This window comes from Chanos chanos, chromosome 8 (assembly GCF_902362185.1).
Source record: "Chanos chanos chromosome 8, fChaCha1.1, whole genome shotgun sequence".
NCBI lineage: Eukaryota > Metazoa > Chordata > Actinopteri > Gonorynchiformes > Chanidae > Chanos > Chanos chanos.
This window is the reverse complement of record NC_044502.1, coordinates 12,231,374-12,251,303: the sequence shown is the minus strand read 5'-3', so window position 1 is coordinate 12,251,303 and position 19,930 is coordinate 12,231,374. Positions and strand designations below refer to the sequence as shown.

At 45.7% G+C, this 19,930-nt stretch overlaps 2 protein-coding genes across 2 annotated transcripts in view; both read right to left on the bottom strand.

Moving 5' to 3' along the window:
• Positions 1 to 502: 502 nt before the first annotated feature.
• On the bottom strand, positions 503 to 13,162 carry slx4 (SLX4 structure-specific endonuclease subunit homolog (S. cerevisiae)). The gene is made up of 13 exons (XM_030782862.1): positions 12,562 to 13,162; positions 12,250 to 12,433; positions 11,793 to 12,008; positions 8,615 to 8,871; positions 7,899 to 8,194; positions 6,605 to 6,861; positions 6,209 to 6,302; positions 5,817 to 5,963; positions 5,302 to 5,471; positions 2,206 to 4,775; positions 1,873 to 1,972; positions 1,369 to 1,665; positions 503 to 951 (listed from the first exon to the last, which is right to left on the bottom strand). The coding sequence occupies exons 1-13, from the start codon at positions 13,160 to 13,162 to the stop codon at positions 570 to 572; spliced, it is 5,571 nt and encodes a 1,856-aa protein (XP_030638722.1). The 3' UTR covers positions 503 to 569.
• Positions 13,163 to 15,341: 2,179 nt separating this feature from the next.
• crebbpa (CREB binding lysine acetyltransferase a) overlaps positions 15,342 to 19,930 on the bottom strand; it is a 35,494-nt gene continuing 30,905 nt past the window's right edge. The window contains exons 25-31 of the mRNA XM_030781279.1: positions 19,758 to 19,871; positions 19,454 to 19,619; positions 18,895 to 19,062; positions 18,454 to 18,615; positions 18,053 to 18,334; positions 16,979 to 17,641; positions 15,342 to 16,939 (exon numbers count right to left, since the gene is read on the bottom strand). Of these exons, the coding sequence (XP_030637139.1) occupies positions 15,410 to 16,939; positions 16,979 to 17,641; positions 18,053 to 18,334; positions 18,454 to 18,615; positions 18,895 to 19,062; positions 19,454 to 19,619; positions 19,758 to 19,871 (3,085 nt within the window). The 3' untranslated portion in view covers positions 15,342 to 15,409. The remainder of the gene's footprint in view (positions 16,940 to 16,978; positions 17,642 to 18,052; positions 18,335 to 18,453; positions 18,616 to 18,894; positions 19,063 to 19,453; positions 19,620 to 19,757; positions 19,872 to 19,930) is intronic.

Sequence of the window (19,930 nt, the reverse complement as noted above, 5' to 3'; positions counted from 1 at the left end):
TTTCACTGAAAAAGTGATTAACCTTTTGCACCCCCAGCACCCGTCCCACCCCCACAACACACACTCACACACACACACACACACACACACACTCATCCTGCTTGTGTGGATAAGCCTTTAGAATTTATATGCGAGGAGTGTTTTGAATGATTCAGAATACTCCAGAAATAGTTATGAAATCTTTTAATTTCATCATCCCAAAGCTCATGTTTTACTTGTATAAATTAACATTGTAACAAACACTCATAAAACATTAGAAAACATAAAAAAAAAACACATTAACAAATGCAGTCAGATATGTGTAAAGTTTGCATCCTGTGACAGGATAGTAACAGAGCAGCATCTCTGATGAGCAGCTGATACAGACTGTCTTTCAACCAGTGCATGGTACAGCTTTAACATAACTTACAAATCATTGGACAGCGGTAAGATAATATTCCTTAAGATATTAACCCTTCAGTTGCCTCAGTATTCCCATCCTGTTGCACCATCCTTCACGTTTTCACTACTGCAATTTCATCTCTTGAGTCTCCTGCCTACTCCTGTGCTGGACCCATTCTGTTGGGAGTTCACTCTGTGAGCTTTCTCGCTACTTTCCTCCTGCCTCTTCCACCCCGACTGGACGTGCTGGCCGACCCTTTGCCCCGTCTTCTGGTGCGTGATGGAGCGGCGTGTCCTGGTTTGGCAGTGGTGAAGGTGATGCACTGAGAGTCCAGAAAGTCGAGCAGCTTGGACGCACCCAGGCGGATGCCCGCCGCCTTCAGGCGGCCCTGTAGCTCTGCCAGTACCAGAGGCTGGTACTGAAGGATGCGTCCATAAAGGTCTGGATCTGAGAGGATGAAATGACGCACTGCAAGCAGCTTGTCCTTGTGTCGCGTGACGGCCTGAGACGCTGTAATACCTTCACTGTCTGAGTCATCGTCATCTGACAGACACAGCTCAGGGTTGGATCTGACATAGAAAAGGAGCAGGAGAATGAACTTAAACGCAGACATCTGACTTTACATTAACCATTTGTGACCAGGTACTGAGATACAGATCTGTCTTTTGGAATTAATATCTGATTGAAGACAAGCTTATTAGAAAAGGCCCTGTCATCATCTACATAAAAGAAATGCCAAGATAATAAAAAGTAATGCCCAAATATAAGTGCTTATACATCAGCGTGCATGCAGTGAGCTCAATCAGACAACAGGATAAAGAGACCAATAAAAATACCGAATTGTGTAGGTAGTGCGCATAAAACATTCTTGAACATTCTGACGGACCTAAACTTGTTAACGTTTAAGGCCGGAAGCCTTACCTGATAAGAACAGGCCATGTCAAAAAAATCTGCACAGAGACAGTGTTGTATAATGGGGGGTTTACCTTTCTGATTCCTCACTGGCTGCTGTAGAGGAGGTGTTGGAAGCCTGGGAGGCAGACAGAGATTCCGAGTCCTCGTTGGGGTGTTGTTTCCTGGGGGAGACAGCAGAGGGCGCTGTAGGCTGTTTGAAGGCCAGTGAACTGGCGCAGGACACGGAGGCAGGCTGGGAGAAAGATCTGGGGCGAGTCTGAGCGAAGACCTCGTCGTCTGAGTCTGAGCTCACGAGCTGATGAGTGTACTGATGGATCTCTTTCAGCTTCAGAACCATCTGCTTCTTAGGCAAAGGACGTACCCCAAATCTGGAGAAGAGGGAAAATGATCAGATATAAGAATTCCGATAACAAGTCGCTAATTTCTTCCGGTCATGTCGTATCTGTCCGCGCTGACAATTCGGAATCCTAAATTCATGCTGACGACAACATTCCAATACTAAATAAAAAGTTTTTCCTTAGTTTGCTAATGCAAGTTCATCCTTCAGTATGATCATGATGTGGTTATAAACCTACCTGTTGAGTCTGTTCTTTAGCTCTGGTGTGTCCATGTCTGAGTAGCCTGGCATGGGGGTGATGGGCACCAATGGCGCCTGGCCCTTCTTGGCCCTTGCCACTATGGAAAGCAATGCAAATGAATGAATGGTGTTGGTTAAGAATAAGGGAATAAACGGTACACAAGAAATGTGATGTGAGCTTAAAGACTGAACTGCATTACAGAAACATAACAAAGTAACTCAAATGAAGAGGTGGATAAGCCATGATGAACAAATGAAAGAAGGTAAATGAAAAGTTTAAAATGTTCGGCTGAGGGTAAACAGTCATGTCGACCATCTCTCACACCGGTACCTGGCGTCTTTAGCTGAGCCACTCTCTGGGCAGGAGCCACAGTACCTAACCTCTGGGAAAGAGGAAGAGCGGCCTCTTCTTCCTCATCCTCCTCCTCCCAGTCATCCCAGACCTTAGGGTCAAGCAGACTTTTGTTAAGTTGGACATCAGACTTGATGATGTTTTGAGGAGATGGCTGGGACAGACGGCGGGACACGGGGGGTGCTGTGTCGCCCCCCCTCTGACTCTTAGGCTTGGGACTGTCTCCCTGGTCACTGCTCTCCAATCTCAGACTGAAACGCGGCCCCTGCTCCACTGCGCCGCCGCCCAGACCCCACGAGTCATCAAACGCCATGGGCGGTTCATCAAAAGCATAAAAACTGGCTTGAGCACATGACTTCTCTCCTGCTCCAGTTTCTTCCCCACTTCTCTCTTTGTTGTCCTTGGTTCTCGTCTCCTCCTTATCATCTTTTCTTATCTCCGTTTCTTCTGCACTCCTCCTGGCTTTCTTAAGAGAATCGCAAGATGTTTCCAAGAGATCATTTCTCTCAGTTGAGGACCAACGCTGGGCTGAAGATTTGTTAACATTCTGCCTGGTGTTGGAGGTTTGGGGAGAAGATGGAGAGTTATCAGAGAGGATCAAACGTAGTTTCCCTGGGCTGCCAGAGGAGCTGCCGGCTACACAATCCCTTCTTGACTGATGCCGCTGCTCAGTGTCACTTAGCAGAGGTGAACTCAGGGGGTTCTGGAGCTTTAGAGGTACAACTGAGTGCAAGGGAGTGCTACTAGTGGGCTGCTGGACATTTTGTAGGTCTGGTGTAGTTATGGAGGACTTGAGGGAGTGACGGGATGGTATTTGGGGCAATTTCGGATGATAAGAAGGTACTTGGAAAACAGGAGAGTGTCCATGAGTGCTGGGATCTGATGAACTTAAATGTGCTTGAGGTGGACTATTACCCAAAGCTTGACAAGTGCTACTTTGGCTTGAGATGGCTGATCTCCCCTTGAAGGAGGTGCTCTCTGTTTGAGCAGAGCTACTGCACATCTTACTGATGTTGGAACTAGCTGAGGATGAGGAAGAAGCAGAAGACTTAGGTTTGGGAAAGAGTTGAGTGCGACGTATGTTTCTGTAGGTCTGGATGGAACCGGTGCGTGTGGACAGCACAGGTGTCGCTGGGATTAACCAGGACACTTCTGCAGAGCCATCCATCAAGCTCTGGTCACTGGTACGGTCAGTCTCGTGTTCTGATTTGGAAAATTCAGAAATAAGCCGCTCTGAATTTAAAGGAATATGATCAGAGGAGCTGTGTTTAGTATCCACTGCTGTGCCAGTTTTGACTAATCTATTTGGTGGGGGACTGTTCTCTTCGCCGGATTTGGCTTTGATGCAAGTGTAAATTTTGGGGTTCCGAGAAGTTTGCAGATGAGGAAAAGAGGGGGAACTGCATAAGATGAGCTTTGCAGGAGAACTCATGGTTTTGGTGGGAGGATCTACGTTCATCTCATCGCCGGATGAGTCAGAGAGGACGATAAGTTCTGGCTCCTTGCTGTGGTGAAGTGGAGGTGAACAGGGTTCAGTAATAGAATAAGGACCTTGGCTCTCTCTCCTACAGCACTGTCTTTCAGTTCTGCTCAGTTCCTGGGCCTCCTTTTCTTTGCCTGTCTCTGGAGACAGACCAGGGATGGGGAGTGAAGACATACTTTCACTGGAGGCCACTGGTGGGCTGATGGACAGATCAATGACCTCACTAACTGAGCACTGTCGACTAGGGACAGATGACCTCCGAGAGATTATTGTTTTGAGTCCGGTTTGTGAAGGTTCGGATGATGATTTTGGGGTTGGCGAAGGCTCCACATAGTCACCCCAGGACTCAGAGAAAAGTCGACTGTAGCTCCTTTCCAGGGAAGGATCTGTGCTTCTCTTTGGACATGGCTGAACGCTTGATACTGGAGTCAAATGTGCATTAAGCTCCTCTGTGTTTGAACTCTGGATTTGTTGTTCCCCCATGATATCTCTGTCCTCATATCTGGGTTTGTTACTATGGTGATTATTGGCTTCGACATTACAGGGTACCTCATCAGCCTTTGATTCTTCTCTCCGTGACACACTAATTCCCTCTTCATTTCTTTTCACATCTTGTTGTTTTTCTGATTCAAGGCATATATCTATTCCTTTCTCTTCCTCCTTTTCCTCTTCATCTTCCTCTCCAGTTTCAGTCCCCGTCTCCACGATTGTCTCCATCTTCCTCTGAGTAGCAGCAAACTCATAAATTTCTTCAAGTTCATCTTCATTCACTCTCTCCTCCTTGGTCTCTCCATCATCCCCATTTTCTTCTTCTTCTTCATCCATTCTTTTTTCCTCAACCCCACCTTCTATTAACTCATCCTCCTCTTCGCTGTCCTCCTGGTGCCACATGGATCGAAGCAGCTCCAGGAACTTGCTCTCTGCCAGGCCTTTGTCATCTTCCTCTTCCCCACTCTGGGGTTCTTCAGCGAGGGTGTCTCCCCACACCCCTGCCTCAGCCTCCAGTTCTGCCTGACTCTTCTCAGAGTAGTGCTGGCACTGCCGCTGCAGCTCAGTCAGGTCAAACCTGTGTGACAAGATTCAAGCCAAAGAAAACACATCCCCCACACACACACACACACACTCACACACACACACACACACACACACACACACACACACACACACATACACACACATACACACACATACACACACATACACACACACACACACACACACACACACACACACAATATTCAGTTGGGCCACTGAACTTGATTGATATGACTGTTGGGTTTCCAGCACTAAGCTAAATCACAAATTCCAGGCATTATTTACAAGTCTTCATGTCTGTTTCAATCAGCCTTTGTGTCACTTAGCTAACACAAATGATGAACTGTGTGGTATGGGAGAAAACAAAATGTTTAAAGTTAAATTCAAATAACCCAAAATTACCCCAAAAATGAACATGACCTAATCCTGAAAGCAGCCATTGGGAACGACCGCTCAGCCAGTTACTGCTCTACAATTTAGACAATTTTTTAGCACTTAGATAATCATCATTTTCTTAATAAACAAGCGAGGCTTAGGTATGTAGGAAATGCGCTGACCTGCCGGCCAGTTCCTGTACGTGGGGGAGCAGTGGCGGCGTGAGTGGGCAGCAGTCAGTGTACAGATACTGCAGCAGGGCACGCACAGCCCCAGCGGGCACCTCTGCCAGTAACACTCTCTGTGCAGCGGGCATGCCCTCTTCCTGTACGCCAAAGCCAGATTCATGGACCTGAGGATGTAGACACAGACACACAGATCATGCTTAGATATGAAAAAACAGGCATTTAAAGATGAGTAAGATCACAATCATCAGCCATCTATACACACGCACCTTAAGAAAGTACATTATCACTCACTTCACACATAACTGTACACACCGAGGCTTGAGGGAACTACTTGAGCAACGCACAGAGGCAAGTAAGCATAATTTACATTCAGAGGGTGATAGTAGGCTTGCATTTTGCATAATTATTATGCATTAGTAGAGTTCCCAGTTGAGGAGCTCTTGCTGAGTACTGAAAAAAGACTAAATGTACATTAAAACCTGCAGGGACAGTTGCAGAGATGCACTTACAAACTCAACCAGCAGGGGGCAGCGTGCATATAGCATAAATGAATGGGCGAAGAACACATCTCCACTGTCCACCTGAAACTGGACATCACTCAGCTGGGGGTTATTCACCATACTGCTCAGATCAGACGCCAGTCTGGACAGGGATACCTGTGAGACACAACACAATATTAAAGACAAAATCACATGACTCATATTTTTCGATTAGTTGTATAAGTACTTGCATTTGATAGTACTGATTTTGACAGAGTCCCAATACAAAAACCACATTAAAGAGAGGGCACATTAGTCAATGTCTGATTAGCAGAGAAGTAAAACACAAAGAGCAGAAAAGAAATAACATGGGAATTAAACATAAGAAAAGGGTCAAGATAATCTAAGGCGTTTTCTTTTACCATGCTCTTATCCCGTCTCTTCTTATCGGTCTCTGTGGCTTCAGGAACAAAACCACTCAGAGGCAGGTCAGCCACATCAGAATCTTTATCTGAATAATACGTGCGAAAATCAGGAACAAGGCAAAAGTCAACACAAGATATCCTCGAGATCCTCCATACATATGGCATATGCCAAAGTATGTCACACATTTGTATGTGCATATATACCATGTGTTGATCAAACATAAGCTAACTGAGATCAAACTGACTAGCAAAGCTTGCTAAGTAAGGTAAGGTAAGGTAAGGTATACTTTATTGTCCCATAGGGAAATTTGTCCCCTATATGTATATGTAACTTCACTGTATAGGTAAAAAAAAAATATTCCACAAGTGTCCTTACTGTCCTTGTTTCCACATGTCTGTTCTTTGGTCTGGTTGCCTGTGTTACCCCACTGCGTGAGGGTCATGCCCTCCTCGGCCAGCTCCAGCACATCCTGCATGGCCTGGGTGTCCAGGTTGAGAGAACCGCGTGAGGAGGCCGTCTGGGGCAGGACTGAAATGAGTTTCTGAGACACAGGAGTGTGAGGGGCTGGCTCATCCACGGCAATGCCTGAGGGGGGACCTGCAGCAGTGCGGTTCGTAGGCGTTTCCACAGCTGATTTCAGCCTCTCTTTCTGCCCGAGAGGTAGACAAAAAGAAAATAAGAAAGAGAGAGAGAGAGAGAGAGAGAGAGAGAGAGAGAGTGAGTGTGTGTGAGGAGAGACAAAGAAGGAGATGGTGAGAGACAGGGAGGCTGACATAGTCTTGTGTAAATGTCAGTGTTTGTAAATGTATTCAATTATAGGAGCATAACAGAGATAAAGTGAGCGGTAGACAGGGTTCCTACAGCTGCACACAAGCTAGATTAAGTCTTTTTAAGACATTTTTAATGCAACTTGGAATGAAATTCAAGACCACCTACACAACAACTAAAATATAAATAAAGTGTATTCTTCATACTTCAGCTTAAAATATTAGTGTGTTTTGTGTGGCGTAACTAAACTGCATAGGCTCTTAACAGGTCCAACAAAAACTTGTACAACAAAATCTTTTTTTCCCCCATGTGCGGTCGGATTCTCATTCCCGTCTTAATGGCTTGATGCCATCCAGTAAAGATAACCTCCCTCTCATTGATAAAGGCAGCGGAAATGGACCAATTTATCACCGTCCCTTCGAGGAAAAACAGAAAGTCTTTGAAAATGAGTGGTTGTCAATTAGTCAATCTTTTATACAACTTTATCAATCTGAGAAATATTGCAACACTGTTGAAATGTTATAGTGGCTATTCAAAATATACAACATTCATATTATTCAAGGTCTGGACACATCACTGAGCAGCCAACAGGCATCCTGTGCATTCTTACACATCTGTGTGTTAATGATAAGCCCGCTGGTTTACAACGAGTGCATTTGAGATCAGGTCAATAATATCAGCTCATACAGGCTGTATAGTTAATCTACAAAAAATACTTGAAACACAAATCATGCATTTGATTTCTCATTTCTTAGCATTTTAAGACTTGTGAAAGACTGATTAAAGACATTTTAATACTAATTAAGGCCTAAATGCATGAATTCAATGCCTTTTAAGATTTTTTAAGGATCAGCGGGAACCATGGCAGAGCTGTGTAGTTTACTGCGTGTGTGTGTTGTGTGTCTCTATCTGTCATACCTCAGTGCCTGTCCAGGGCTGAATAAAAGCACCAAGTTCAGGAGTATAGAACTCAGAGATAGACTCTGGTCCCCCATTGGGCAGTGCACTCTTTAGCCAGAGTGGCGCAGCCCCTGTCCAATCAGAGAGCGTGCAAGGGCTGAGGGTGGGGCTAGGAGGAGACGGCGGCCTTGGCCGGAGCAGGAGGGTTGATACTCGTTCCTGCAGGCGGTTCAGGGCTGCCTGAGCATCCTGTATCAGAAGCAGCGGAGGGGGCAGAGCGGGAGCGCCCTTCTTCCGTTTCCCTCGACCCTTACCTGTCACCGTCAATGACAACGAGGTCACCATTCAGTACGAGTGAAGGTTTATGGAGAGTAATGCTCTTACATATGGTCATGTTTACTGTGTTGAGAGGTCTACGGTCTCTTCTTGCTTGTACAGAAGACCAAATGGACATCTCGATTGTCAACATCCTGACTGTTAGTTTGTTAGTCACCTCTTCATTTAACTGTTGAGGATTAGACAGAATAGCTGGGAAACCAAGTGAGGACTGGTTGTAGTATTACTCAACAAATTTTGGTTGATTTAAATACTCTGAACAATTAATGGAGTACATTTTCCGGGACAAGAGATAAAACTGCGTTTGTGGAACTTAACAGATGGTAGGAAACACCTTGGGCTTAAGCAATGAATAAATGACTGACTCGTGTGTACAAAGTCATCATTTCTGAAATTACCTGCGCCAGGTCTCCACTGTAACAGCGACCCCACAGCTGCGGAGGCACCTGTGAGCTGAGCCTTTATTTCTCGCTCCATCTCCTTCTCTCTCAGTTGCTCCTTCTCTTTTTCTATCTCTTGATCCAGCAGAGACCGGGACAGGGCCAGGGCCACCATGGTGTCTTCGTCCATTGGCTGGTTCTTTTTCCTGTGCTTCTTCCTGGCAGGGAGACCAGGGTCTGGTGGGCCTTTTCTCTTGACACCTCCAGTTTGGGGACTATGGTAGGTACAGTGGAGAGCAAGAGGATTCAAAGGATGAAGCGTACTTATTGATTGATACTGATACTAACGGTATAATAGTTCTCCCTGTTCACGGTTTGGTTTGTACCATGACTTTTGGGTGACGGTTTGGTTTGTATTCGTGGTTTGGCCTGAATGAGAATTGAGCTGATTCAGAACTTGAGTTTCTCTCTTTAAATGTCTTTAAACACTGGTAAATTTAACACAAAAAGAACAATTTTAACACAAACAACAACAAAGCCTCTCATAAAACGAGAATGAAAGGAAGCTAAACTTGAGTCACAGTTATTTTAAGGTTCTTCTCCATGACGATGAGTGGAAAAAATAGAAACATCAGCATATTTTAAGGTTCTTAATCAGGAAAATGACAGCGAGATTTCCCGAAGTGTTGCCACATGGGCAAACTGGATGAGGCAGGAAGCTCCTCATTTCAGGCCTGTTACCCAAGCATGCCATTTCAGCAGAGCAAAAAACAAAACCAAAAAACGCACGACTGCAACGTTATGACCGCCTGTTCTGACCTTTTCCAGATCAATGCATGGCCACTTAACCGTGAGAAAAAAAACAAGCTCCAGCTTCAGAAAGGCCTAGGATCTAGTTTATTATTTTACGTGGATGCATATATACCGATATCACATATCATTTATGGTCTGTGTAATGCCACTGCATGTTTTGTTGTTATTTAAAATGATTACTCGGTTGACTTGGTTATTGAAGCTGTTATGACTACCTGCTCAGTTAAAGCATATATGCGCTGCATGGTAAGAGACGTGCGTCTATGTTCTCCCAGTGAAAACTGAAAAGGAGGATAAAAGGTGTAGCGGCTTCAGCAGTGGGTAGAGCAGCTAAAAACTGCACTCAAATAAAAGCATTTTTAGGTTAAAAATAACGATGACTCAAGTGGAAAAGTAGAACTAGTCATCAGAACAACTACCTGAGTAAGAGTATGACAGTATCTAGTGAAAAGACTACAATGTGCATCCAGTTACTTTACAGGATTTTATTTTATACTCAGAACAAGTCGTTCAATAGCTATGGAACTACATAATCACAGCCTGAGGTGCAATGAAAACGACACAAGTAATATGTCCACATGTCAAAAATATAAATATATAAAACAGTAATTAAATTGACGGCATATAAATCATATGCCACTACAATTAAACAACAGACGATACTAAATTAATTCTTCTCCAAACAACATAAATGAGTCAATTTCAGCCACAAGAAACACTGCAGTAGTAGATCCTCTAAACTTAAATTTAGACAGTCTAAAAGCCCTTAAGCCTTTATGTAGTATTTATGCACAAACTGAATTCTGCTCCATCACTCTCTTTTTCACAACATAAAGCTTTTGAAACCAATATCTGGTTAACAACACTGTGTGTGAATTCAGAGGCTTTGGACTCTCCTCACAGTGACAGGCTCAGTGATTGTGAGACTAAATGTGTCTGTATATAGCTAGATGAATGACTAAATATGTGTTTTGCTGATTGAAAACGTGTGTGTGTGTGTGTGTGTGTGTGTGTGTGTGTGTGTGTGTGTGTGTGAGTATTGGTGAAAGTGAGTGTACTTGCGTATTCCGTCCTGAAGTATCACTTTCACTGTTGAGCTTCAATAGTAGTTGGCTCTCAAAGATTTTTTGCAGTGAGGTCTTGATCTTTTGGCAGCAAACAGGAGCCCAATGGATCATGACTACAACTAACATAGTTACTTCTTCACATCAACATTATGCATGGCATTTTTCGCTTGCTAGCTAACATCAGCTCTCTTAATAAATTTAGTCAAATAAGGTTAGCTGTTAGCGTTATTACACCCCGCTGCCACAACCATAACTGACCAGCACATGTTCTCTCCAGTTTTATATTCAGTTCTTTTAGGTTCATATGTCCACATTTTTAAGCAGACAAGGAAGGCGGCGTATTATCTAACTCTTATTTTTGGTAGTCTATATGGAAAACATAGATTGAACAAACAGCACAGGGTTGCCCTAACTACCCCAAATCACCCACTGTTGTTGCTGTTGTCCCGTTCTAGTGTTGGAATCATTAACAGAACACTATTTTAAGGACTGAGGTGTCACCATTAGTTAACAGCACAAGTGTGACTGGCTACGTTTGGAGAAAGGGAGTCATGTAAGATATGACCTCATCATGACTGGACAGAGATGTGAGGATGTAATTGGCAATGGAGACCTAAAGAGGCTGACAAATCCGAGAGAACAAAACCAAGAGAACGCGTGTTAAATAAAAAATTAATAAAATGTGACTGTGTATAACAGTACAATTTTGTCCTTATAAATGCACTTGAGTACAAGCCAAAAGTATCCTCCATTAAAAAAAAAGAACTCTGAATAAAATTTAATGAAGTGAGTGCAAGTGAGTAAATGTTGTTACTACCCACCTCTGACCAGCTTTAAGTTATTATTAATGTTAATCTTATTGATCAAAAGCACAAACATGTAGAATGTTCTCCTGCACTATGAATATGTATTCCAGTCACACTTGGAAGAGAGAGAGAGTGAAAAGAAAAATTTCACTTAGAAGAAAAAAAAAACAAAAAATTCACGCTTCACTACACACATACTGCAAACCGGACTGAGGACCACAGAATTGTGGTTTTCAGTTTCGGTGAAAAACCGTTATACCTCAACTGATACTGTCACACCATGTTCTATTAATTGACTCAAGTTTGTTCAGTTTTTTTCTTCTCTACATTTGAAAACACAGGAAACAGTCAACTGGCGAGGTCATAAAGAGTATCTTTTCTCATATTTAATTTGCAAGCAGATATATATGGGTTTTTTTTCCCCTCATAAACATAGCTCACCCCATAAAGTACTGTACAAAGAAGCACTGCTCATTAAAATACGCTCATTAAAAATGGATAGTTACTCACGGCTGGTTAACTGGATGGTCACTCCCGGTCTCAGTGGCCTGTCTCTGCAGTGCCTGCAACAGCGCGGCAGGGGGGACGCCCATGTCAGCTGAGCAGCGCTTCAAATGGGCAGTGCGACTTCTCTCGGACTTGAAACCCTTCCCACAGATGGGGCATTCTGGGATGCGCGGCTTCTGAGGGCGTCCCGAGGCGCTGTCCTCACTGTCATCCAGACACCTGCAGAGAGGAGAGGAGGAGATTACGCATCATATCAGCTCAAACTATGCCCATAACTGGTAAAGTCATAAGAGTATCTTCAGTTCAGACTTAAAGAACCATGTCACACTGGATGAGTATCACAGGCTATGTGAGCTTGACAGTCAGTCACAAAAATGTACGGGCAAATGAAAGGGTCCTTTTATAAAAACGTTTAAGAGAGCATTAACTCAGTTCTGCGCTGTCTTGGAGGATGTCTAACCTGTTAATGTGCTCCGTGCGGAGCTGAGGAGTCAGTGCTGATAGGTCCTTTTGACAGAGCTGACAGGAAAAGTCCCCCACATCCACATCAGCCTGTCTCTGTGCCAATGCCTCAGCCTCCCTGTCAAGCTCCTGCTGCAGTTTTAGGGCCAGTGCCTCATCCCCTTCAAGGTCCTTAATGGGGACTGACACACACACACACACACACACACAGAGGCCCAGAGAAGCCGTCAAAAGGACCAGAAAAATAACCGTGCCGACCCCCTCCCCCCCCTTACATCGAAACTTTTATCTTAACCACAGAAAAGCTTACCTTGGTTTACTGCTACAGATGTACTCGCTCCATCCCCATGAGGGCCTGTCTCTTCAGGCTGCTTAATCTCGCTGTGTGACATCCTCTGTGGACTCGCTCTTCTGAACTGTTGCATTCTGCTGAGCACTTTCTCCTTCACGCTCTTTTTCACCCCCGAAAGCTCCATAACTGCCTTTTCAGGCTCCTTAACACTCTTATGATCATTTTGAACGGTACCAACTAGCTGAGAAACACCATTGGTCTGAACGGTACCAACTGGCTGAGAAACACCATTGGTCTGAACGGTACCAACTGGCTGAGAAACACCATTGGTCTGAACGGTACCAACTGGCTGAGAAACACCATTGGTCAAGACGACAAGTTGACTTGTGTGGTCCTCTGTACACTTCATACGCTCCGTGCCCGCATCCCTCTTCTTCCTTTTCTTTTTGGGGACATTATTGCTTTGGGATATCGCAGAAGCGGTGCTGTGGACGCGAGAGCGAGTTTCATCGACCTTTGTAACTGTCTTCTTGTCATCCTCAGAGTCTCCTCCTTTTCGACGCACTCTCTTCAATAGTCGAGAGCAGAGGTCAGAAAAGTCTTGATCCGAGTCATCCATCCTCACATATCACAAGCTACTACATCACCCTGATAGACACATCTCCCAGACAAATGGACCGGCAGACCATTGCTACGTTGCCCTTTTGGTTAACTGGTTTTAAAATGGTTTGTCTGGTAAAAATGTTAAACCAGTTAAATCCCATCAGCTAGATTTATCAAGAGTCAGGCAACAAGCTAGCACTGGAACCGATTGTTATTATCTACAACTGAGCAGAGAGCTAGCTTAGAAGCTAACATGCCGTTTAGCGTCCTGTGACGTTCTGTTACACACCGAACATTTGCACTACTTCGACCTGAACTCGACAAAGGCATCAGCTATTTGTATCGGTTATGCAAACACTCAAAGACTGTAATTTTAATGTTGGTGCGTGTCGGAGGAACTCTGTTCAAAATACTCACACTCAACCGCCTCTACTTGCGTTTCCTGTGACGTAGCATCAAATTACGCAACGCCCCCATCATGTGACAATGTTGCTTACAAAATTTGTAACGTTATGAAAATTCATTGGAAGATCTAATATTTTAAGACAGAAACAGTGAATTGTGTATACATTCTACGACATCTTTACTATAATTCAATGAGTCTGAATTAATAATGAATATTTCATGAATATCAACCAGTTTGCATGGCTCGTTTAGGGCTAAAATAGCCACATACTGCAACACAAAATGTGCAGATTTCGATATAGCAGACAAAAACGGGGTGGGACACTTCGGTTCATACAGATTGCATATGCAATCACAGCACAAACGGTTGTCAAAGTAGTTGCAGCAGCTGGGTTCATGCTGACATAACGGCCTGATCGAACTTCATCCTCTTCGAACTGGTCATATCGACCCAAATCGCCCTACCCACATTCCTTGATCGCTATTAAACACATATAATTTCAAGTGCTGGTCGATCAGTTTCGTCCGTGACTACTTAATCACATAGAAGTGTTTTATATCCATACCTACCACAAATCTTACGCCTCCTCGACGTTTGAAGAGGTGTGACCTTTCAAGAACCCTCATAAAACAACCTGAAGCTGCATTGATGTAAATATGAAATCACTGTCACACACTTCCATACTGCACACTCAACATACTATTTATAAAATCAAACCAAAGAGACTCAACACAAGTGTTTTGATCTGTTGCACACAGTTTATTTAACAATATGGTATATAAGTAAGAAATAACTTTTTTTTTAACCAGTTTATACAGTGATTTCATTCTCTCTTCCTTATATTTATAGTATTTTGCTTAATAACTTGCATGATTTACATTAAGAGAAAAAGTAGAACCCCCAGTTCAAGTTTTTGTGTGAGAGGAATGAGGGTTGATAGCAGAACTCTTTCTCTGTTCCTATGAGCAGTCAGCCAGCCAAGACTCACCCTTCCCCTTCCCACTCAGCTTAGGGGGCTACTCTCTCATTATACTTATATATCTGTATGACAAAATCAGGACAAAAAAGCAACAATTTTCTACATCTGCAAGACAGAAACTCTGGATCCAGGCCAGTGAGATGTCGTCCACATGTCCTCTTCAGGGTAGGTGTTGTATTGTGTTTCTAATTTTGTAAGTGTGTATGTGTATGTCTGCACACATGCCTGTGTGTATGCCCAGTTCCTATCAATACAAACAATTATTTCTCCTTGCACAGACTTCACAATGAGGAAAGGAGCAGGGTGCCTCCCAAAACGCACGTCTTGAAAAATGGTACAACACTAGAATACAATTGCCAGGAAAGAGGAGAGCTAGTGAAGAGAAAAAACCTGGCCAAATTCCCAGACAAATTATTTTACAGTCTTTCAACAAAAATGCTTTGAAGTTAGATAAGGTACAAAACAAAAAAAGGTATGAATAATATAATGAAGTTGTTTTGTAAATTTTCTTAAAAAAAGAAAAGGCATGAAAACCATACCAAAACAAAAACAAAAACAGAACCAAAAAAGGAAAGAAAAAAAAAAAATTCAAAAACAAAAACAGACTGACCGTATTCGGTCTAACCAAAAAATATATTCTTTGTGATTTCATTTCTTTAAACAGCAATTTTCAAATCCACTGACTTACAGAAGAAATATCAGTCTCTTTTTTAGGAAACATAACATTCCCTAGCATTGTTGACTTCTTGTAACTTCTTTTTTTTTTTTCTTACATTTCTTGAAACTTTTTACATGTCAGTACAAAAATTCTTTCGAGAAAAAACAAGAGCCAGAAAAGGGGAGGGGAGACTATGGTGGGTGAAGTCTCCCAGAAAACGCTACAATCCCTCCACAAACTTCTCCAGAGTATCTCCTGTCGTGTCTCCCACCATGCTCAAGTCACTGGTCAGCCCACCACGGTTGGGTGTGTTAAGCTGTGGGAGCATAGCACTCTGCTCCGGTGTGCCCAGGTGTCCCTGCTCCATGGGGCCAGGCAGGGGGGCGGCTAGGCCGGGGTGGGGAGATCCCGTGTGGGGCGGTGCATGCTGTGGCGAAGGCTGGGGCTGGATCTGCGGTGAGGGGCTGGAATGTGGTGGAGGCTGTTGCGAGGGCGGTCGTGGCGACTGCACGGGGGCTGGCGAGCGCACCTGGTTGCTCAGAGCGTTGCCCATGGGTTGGCCGGGTAGGTGCGCCCCCTGGGGTTGGCCCGGGAGCAGGTGGGCCTGGGGGCTCATCGGACTGGGCTGGGCTGGAGAGCCCATCTGGGGCTTGAGGACTGCCTGCTGTTGTGGAAGCTGTTGCTGCTGCTGTTGCTGGAGCATACGCTGGTGCAGGATGTTCTGTGAGCCGTCCAGACCCATGCCTGGCTGGCCCATCTGCGCCATGGATGGGAGCTGGCCCATGGGCCCACTGGCTCCCTGCATGGCTAGCTGCTGTTGCTGCTGCTGCATGCGAAGCTGCGAATAGCTGGCGGCCGATCCTTGTGTCTGGGGGAACTGCCCGTGGGCCTGGGGGATCACTCCTTGTTGCTGTTGCTGCTGTTGCTGCTGCTGCTGCTGCTGCCTTAAGAGCTGCCGCCGGTACATCTCCTGTAGCTGGGGGTTGTTGCTGTGCGCAGCGTTGATCAGCTGCCCTTGAGGCCCAAGTGCTGCCATGCCCTGAGGCGTAGGCTGCTGAGGCTGCTGGGGGGCCATCCCAGGCCTCTGCACCGCACCACTCTGCATAGCAGCCATTGCCCCGTGCATGCCCTGTTGCTGCTGCTGCTGTTGCTGCTGCGCCTGCGGCTGGTTGGCGTGGTACTTCGCTGTCCTCTGCTTGATGAAGGCAGCCATGAGCTGTGGGTTGGACTTGAGGATGTTGAGGACTTGCTGCTGTTGCTGAGGCGAGCTCGGGGATTTGAGGGTGCGTAACAACTCCTGCAGGGCGTTGGGGGCGATGGTGCCGGGTCGCTGGGGTGCTTGTGGCCGCTGGCCCTGCGTAGGTACCATCATGCGGGCTTGCGGCTGCTGCTGGGGCATCATGGGCCTCTGCATGCCCATCTGCGGTTGCGCACCAGGGGGTGTCTGCTGGGGAGGAACCTGCTGTGGGGCTTGGGCTGGCTGCATTCCTGCTTGTGGTCCCCCAGGCCACTGGCCAGGAGCCATGGGCTGCATGACCTGAGGTCCTCGGGGCCCTCCAACCATCTGCATGGGCGGTTGCATCTGTCCAGGCATGCGTGGCTGCTGGTGGTTTATGGGAAGGCCGTTCATGCGATAGTTTGGATTCTGGTTTTGCTGGGCTGCCACCATCTCGATGTGTCGGGCTATCTTGACGGCGGCTATCGGGGGCTGCTGTTGCTGGGGCGGTTGCTGCTGTTGCTGTTGAGGGGTCTGAGGGAGAGGAGACTGTTGCTGATGCAGGGGAGAGGCCTGAGGACCAGGTTTGCCCTGGGAGGCCTGTGCCGGCGGTTGACCGTTGCGGGGCGGATTCGGGTAAGCGGGGGACATGACGCCCGCGTTCGGCGTGGGCGGCTGGTTGGAGAGAGGCTGAGGCGTCTGCGGCGTGTTGGGCTGCTGATGGGAGGTGGGGGTGCTGGGGGCGGTGGGGGCTGGCGGAGACGGGAGGTTTTGGGGCATCCCGCGGCCCTGCATGGTGGCCATGCGTCGGCGCATCATCTGCGCCTGCTGCAGCCGGTGTTGTAGCTGCTGCTGACGAAGCTTGTGCTTGATGTTGAGGCAGAAGGGCACGGGGCATTTGTTCTCCTGGCAGTGTTTGGCGTGATAACAGCAGAGGGCGATGAGCTGCTTGCACACGGGGCAGCCGCCGTTGGTCTTGCGCTTGCAGCCCTTGGTGTGCTGCACCACCCGCTTCATCTTCTGGCAGGACGGCAGCGAGCAGTTGGCATTGCGGCACTGGCAGGCGTGCACCAGGGACTGGATGCAACGCTGGATACTCAAGCGGCGGCTCTCCTGTGGACTCTTGGAGGCCTCGCCGCTCTGACTGTTACTGTCATCATCCAGACCCAGGCCCCACTTAACCATCTGGTGTTCATGACCCTTAGTGTTGTAGCAGTTGATGCACAAGTCGAAGTCCTGAGAAGGAAAATAACAAATGAATACATGTGAGTGACAGAAGCAGCAGAATAGTGAACTTGGGACTTAACTGACAATCTTGTATCGGTGGCAAAACAACGTCAACTACTGAAAGTCATACTCCTGATTTGTGACGATTGCACGGATTTCTCAGGCAAATCGTTTAATGAGACGTAGTACTATATGTTTCGCACATATCTGTATCAGTAAGAATTTTAAAACGTGACGTATACACTCTAACTAGGCTACATAAAGCTCAGTCTATATGAGAAATTCTTTGCGGTCAGTAGAACAGTAATATAAGTAATCATCACAATGGACGATCCAAACAAAACACACAAAGACTCAGTTTTCAACCCAGCCATTAATCTCAACTATTATGGCAGTTTCTCCCTCTCTCTCGGTTCTGACCTCGCAGACGGTGCAGTGCCAGCGTGTCTCCACGTGGTGTTTGCACTCGTTGCAGGTGTAGACGAATCGGTCCTGGCCCTGATTGTGCAGCTCCACCAGCATGCACATAGTACTCCACTTGCAGCGACGCAGTGAGCTGAACTCCCAGTGCTTGTCCCGTGCTAGCGTCAAGAAGGCGTCTCGGCCGTCCATCAAGTCGCAGGTCAGCAGTGGATCTGGATCTATGATGGGGGGTAAGGTGTTGACCATGGGCCCCGAGTGCAAGTGGATCACGAAGAACACCTGAGAATCACACGGTCAGACAACATTATTGGCTGGTCAAACCATGGACAGGCGTTTTGGCCAAAAAGACTTGGACAAATAGTTCCATCGTCATAACGGCAACATTATGTCAGTCTCACCTCCTTGTGTTTCTCCATGGTAGCATAGAGCTTCTGGGATAGGTCATTAGCTACATTCGGCATCCCAGGCTTCTTCTTATTGGCTCTGCTTACACTGGACTTGTTCTTATTGGTTTTCTTGTTATTTTTCTTCTTGGCATTTTTGCTGTCCCCTGGTGTACCCTTATGAAAGTAATTAAAAACAAAACAAAACAAAAAAAAAATACAATTAATTGGACATTTATGTAAAGCAAACAGTCACTAAGGATCATCAGAAAGAGACAAAGTGTACTTTTGACGTGAACATGAATACATTCTTATTCCAGGCGTACTATGGTTAACAGCCAATCTTTGCACACTTATATCAAGCCTCCATAAAGATCTATAACAAGAACTTTTGTTGATTTAATTAGATTTGTTTTCAAAACTGTTTTTTTCTTAGGTGGCTAGTTTCCTGTTTACCTCTGGGGTTTCACAGGCTGCTGTGTTCTCTTCTTTCTTTCTCTCCTCTTCCTCCTGCTCCAGCTCTTTGATGCTCTCCTCTAGCACGTTGGGCCAAAAGTCGCCTTCAAAGTAGGGAAGCTCATTAGCACTGGTTAGCCGATCCTCCGTGGCCTGCTTGAAGATGTCCTGTCAAATACATGCACACGCACTTAGTTTTAATCAGCAGCCAACAGCAAACGAGATCATTCATTTACCTGCAGATTGTATATAACGTACATCTGCTAGGCTACCACACTGATCCAGAGCAGCGGTAATCAATACAGTCCTCTGGCCAACCCAGTAAATCAAAATATTTCTTTAATTCCACACAAGGCAAATGTGAGTCATGTAATCAAGGGTTTGATCATTTGCCAAGTGGCGTTCAATCAGATGTTCTGGTGCTGCAATTTAACATGTGGAATGCCTGGAGACGGCCCTGAGTTCACTTAAGAGGCACTAATCTAAGGTTTCATACTGACTGCACTCCACAGAAATCCTGCTCCTAAATGTCAGGCCAGCAAAAAGAACTGTGGCTTACCTTATAATCATGTAGGATCCGTTCCGCAAAGGCCTTGTCCAGCATTTTCCTGTACCACTCTTGCAGCCTTTTGGGCTTGGGGATCTTCTGGTCGGCAGGGTGACAGTGGAAGATGTAGTCATCACCCTCGCTTGGCGGACAGGCCCAAATATGACCAGTCACGTAGCTGGAGGACAAAGCATCAAAGGCCAACGATGACCAACTCCAGTTAAATTAAAAATTTCAAAGTAATAGTATCTTATCATATATCATGTTATTTTTTAGTTCAGGTATATTTAATATAATTAACACGGGTGCAACATACCCAAGTTTCTTGACGTATTCCAGATAGCCAATGAGGATTTCATGATAGACTGCTGTTCGCAGCATCCGAGGTCTGAAGAAATGAATACTGTCGAGGTATGATATGTATACCCGTCTGTGACACAGGACACAAGTGCTGTTAGCATCTCCATCCCAAACAGACCCCTCAAACCA

Bases quoted from the DNA above. Each gene is read 5' to 3' on its own strand.
- slx4 (XM_030782862.1), bottom strand. From the start codon at position 13,162: ATGGATGACTCGGATCAAGACTTTTCTGACCTCTGCTCTCGACTATTG. The intron at 4,776-5,301 runs GTCAGCGCATTT...CTTGTCACACAG, and splicing joins GTACAGGAACTGGCCGGCAG to GTTTGACCTGACTGAGCTGC. The intron at 1,666-1,872 runs GTAGGTTTATAA...CCTCTTCTCCAG, and splicing joins CTAAAGAACAGACTCAACAG to ATTTGGGGTACGTCCTTTGC.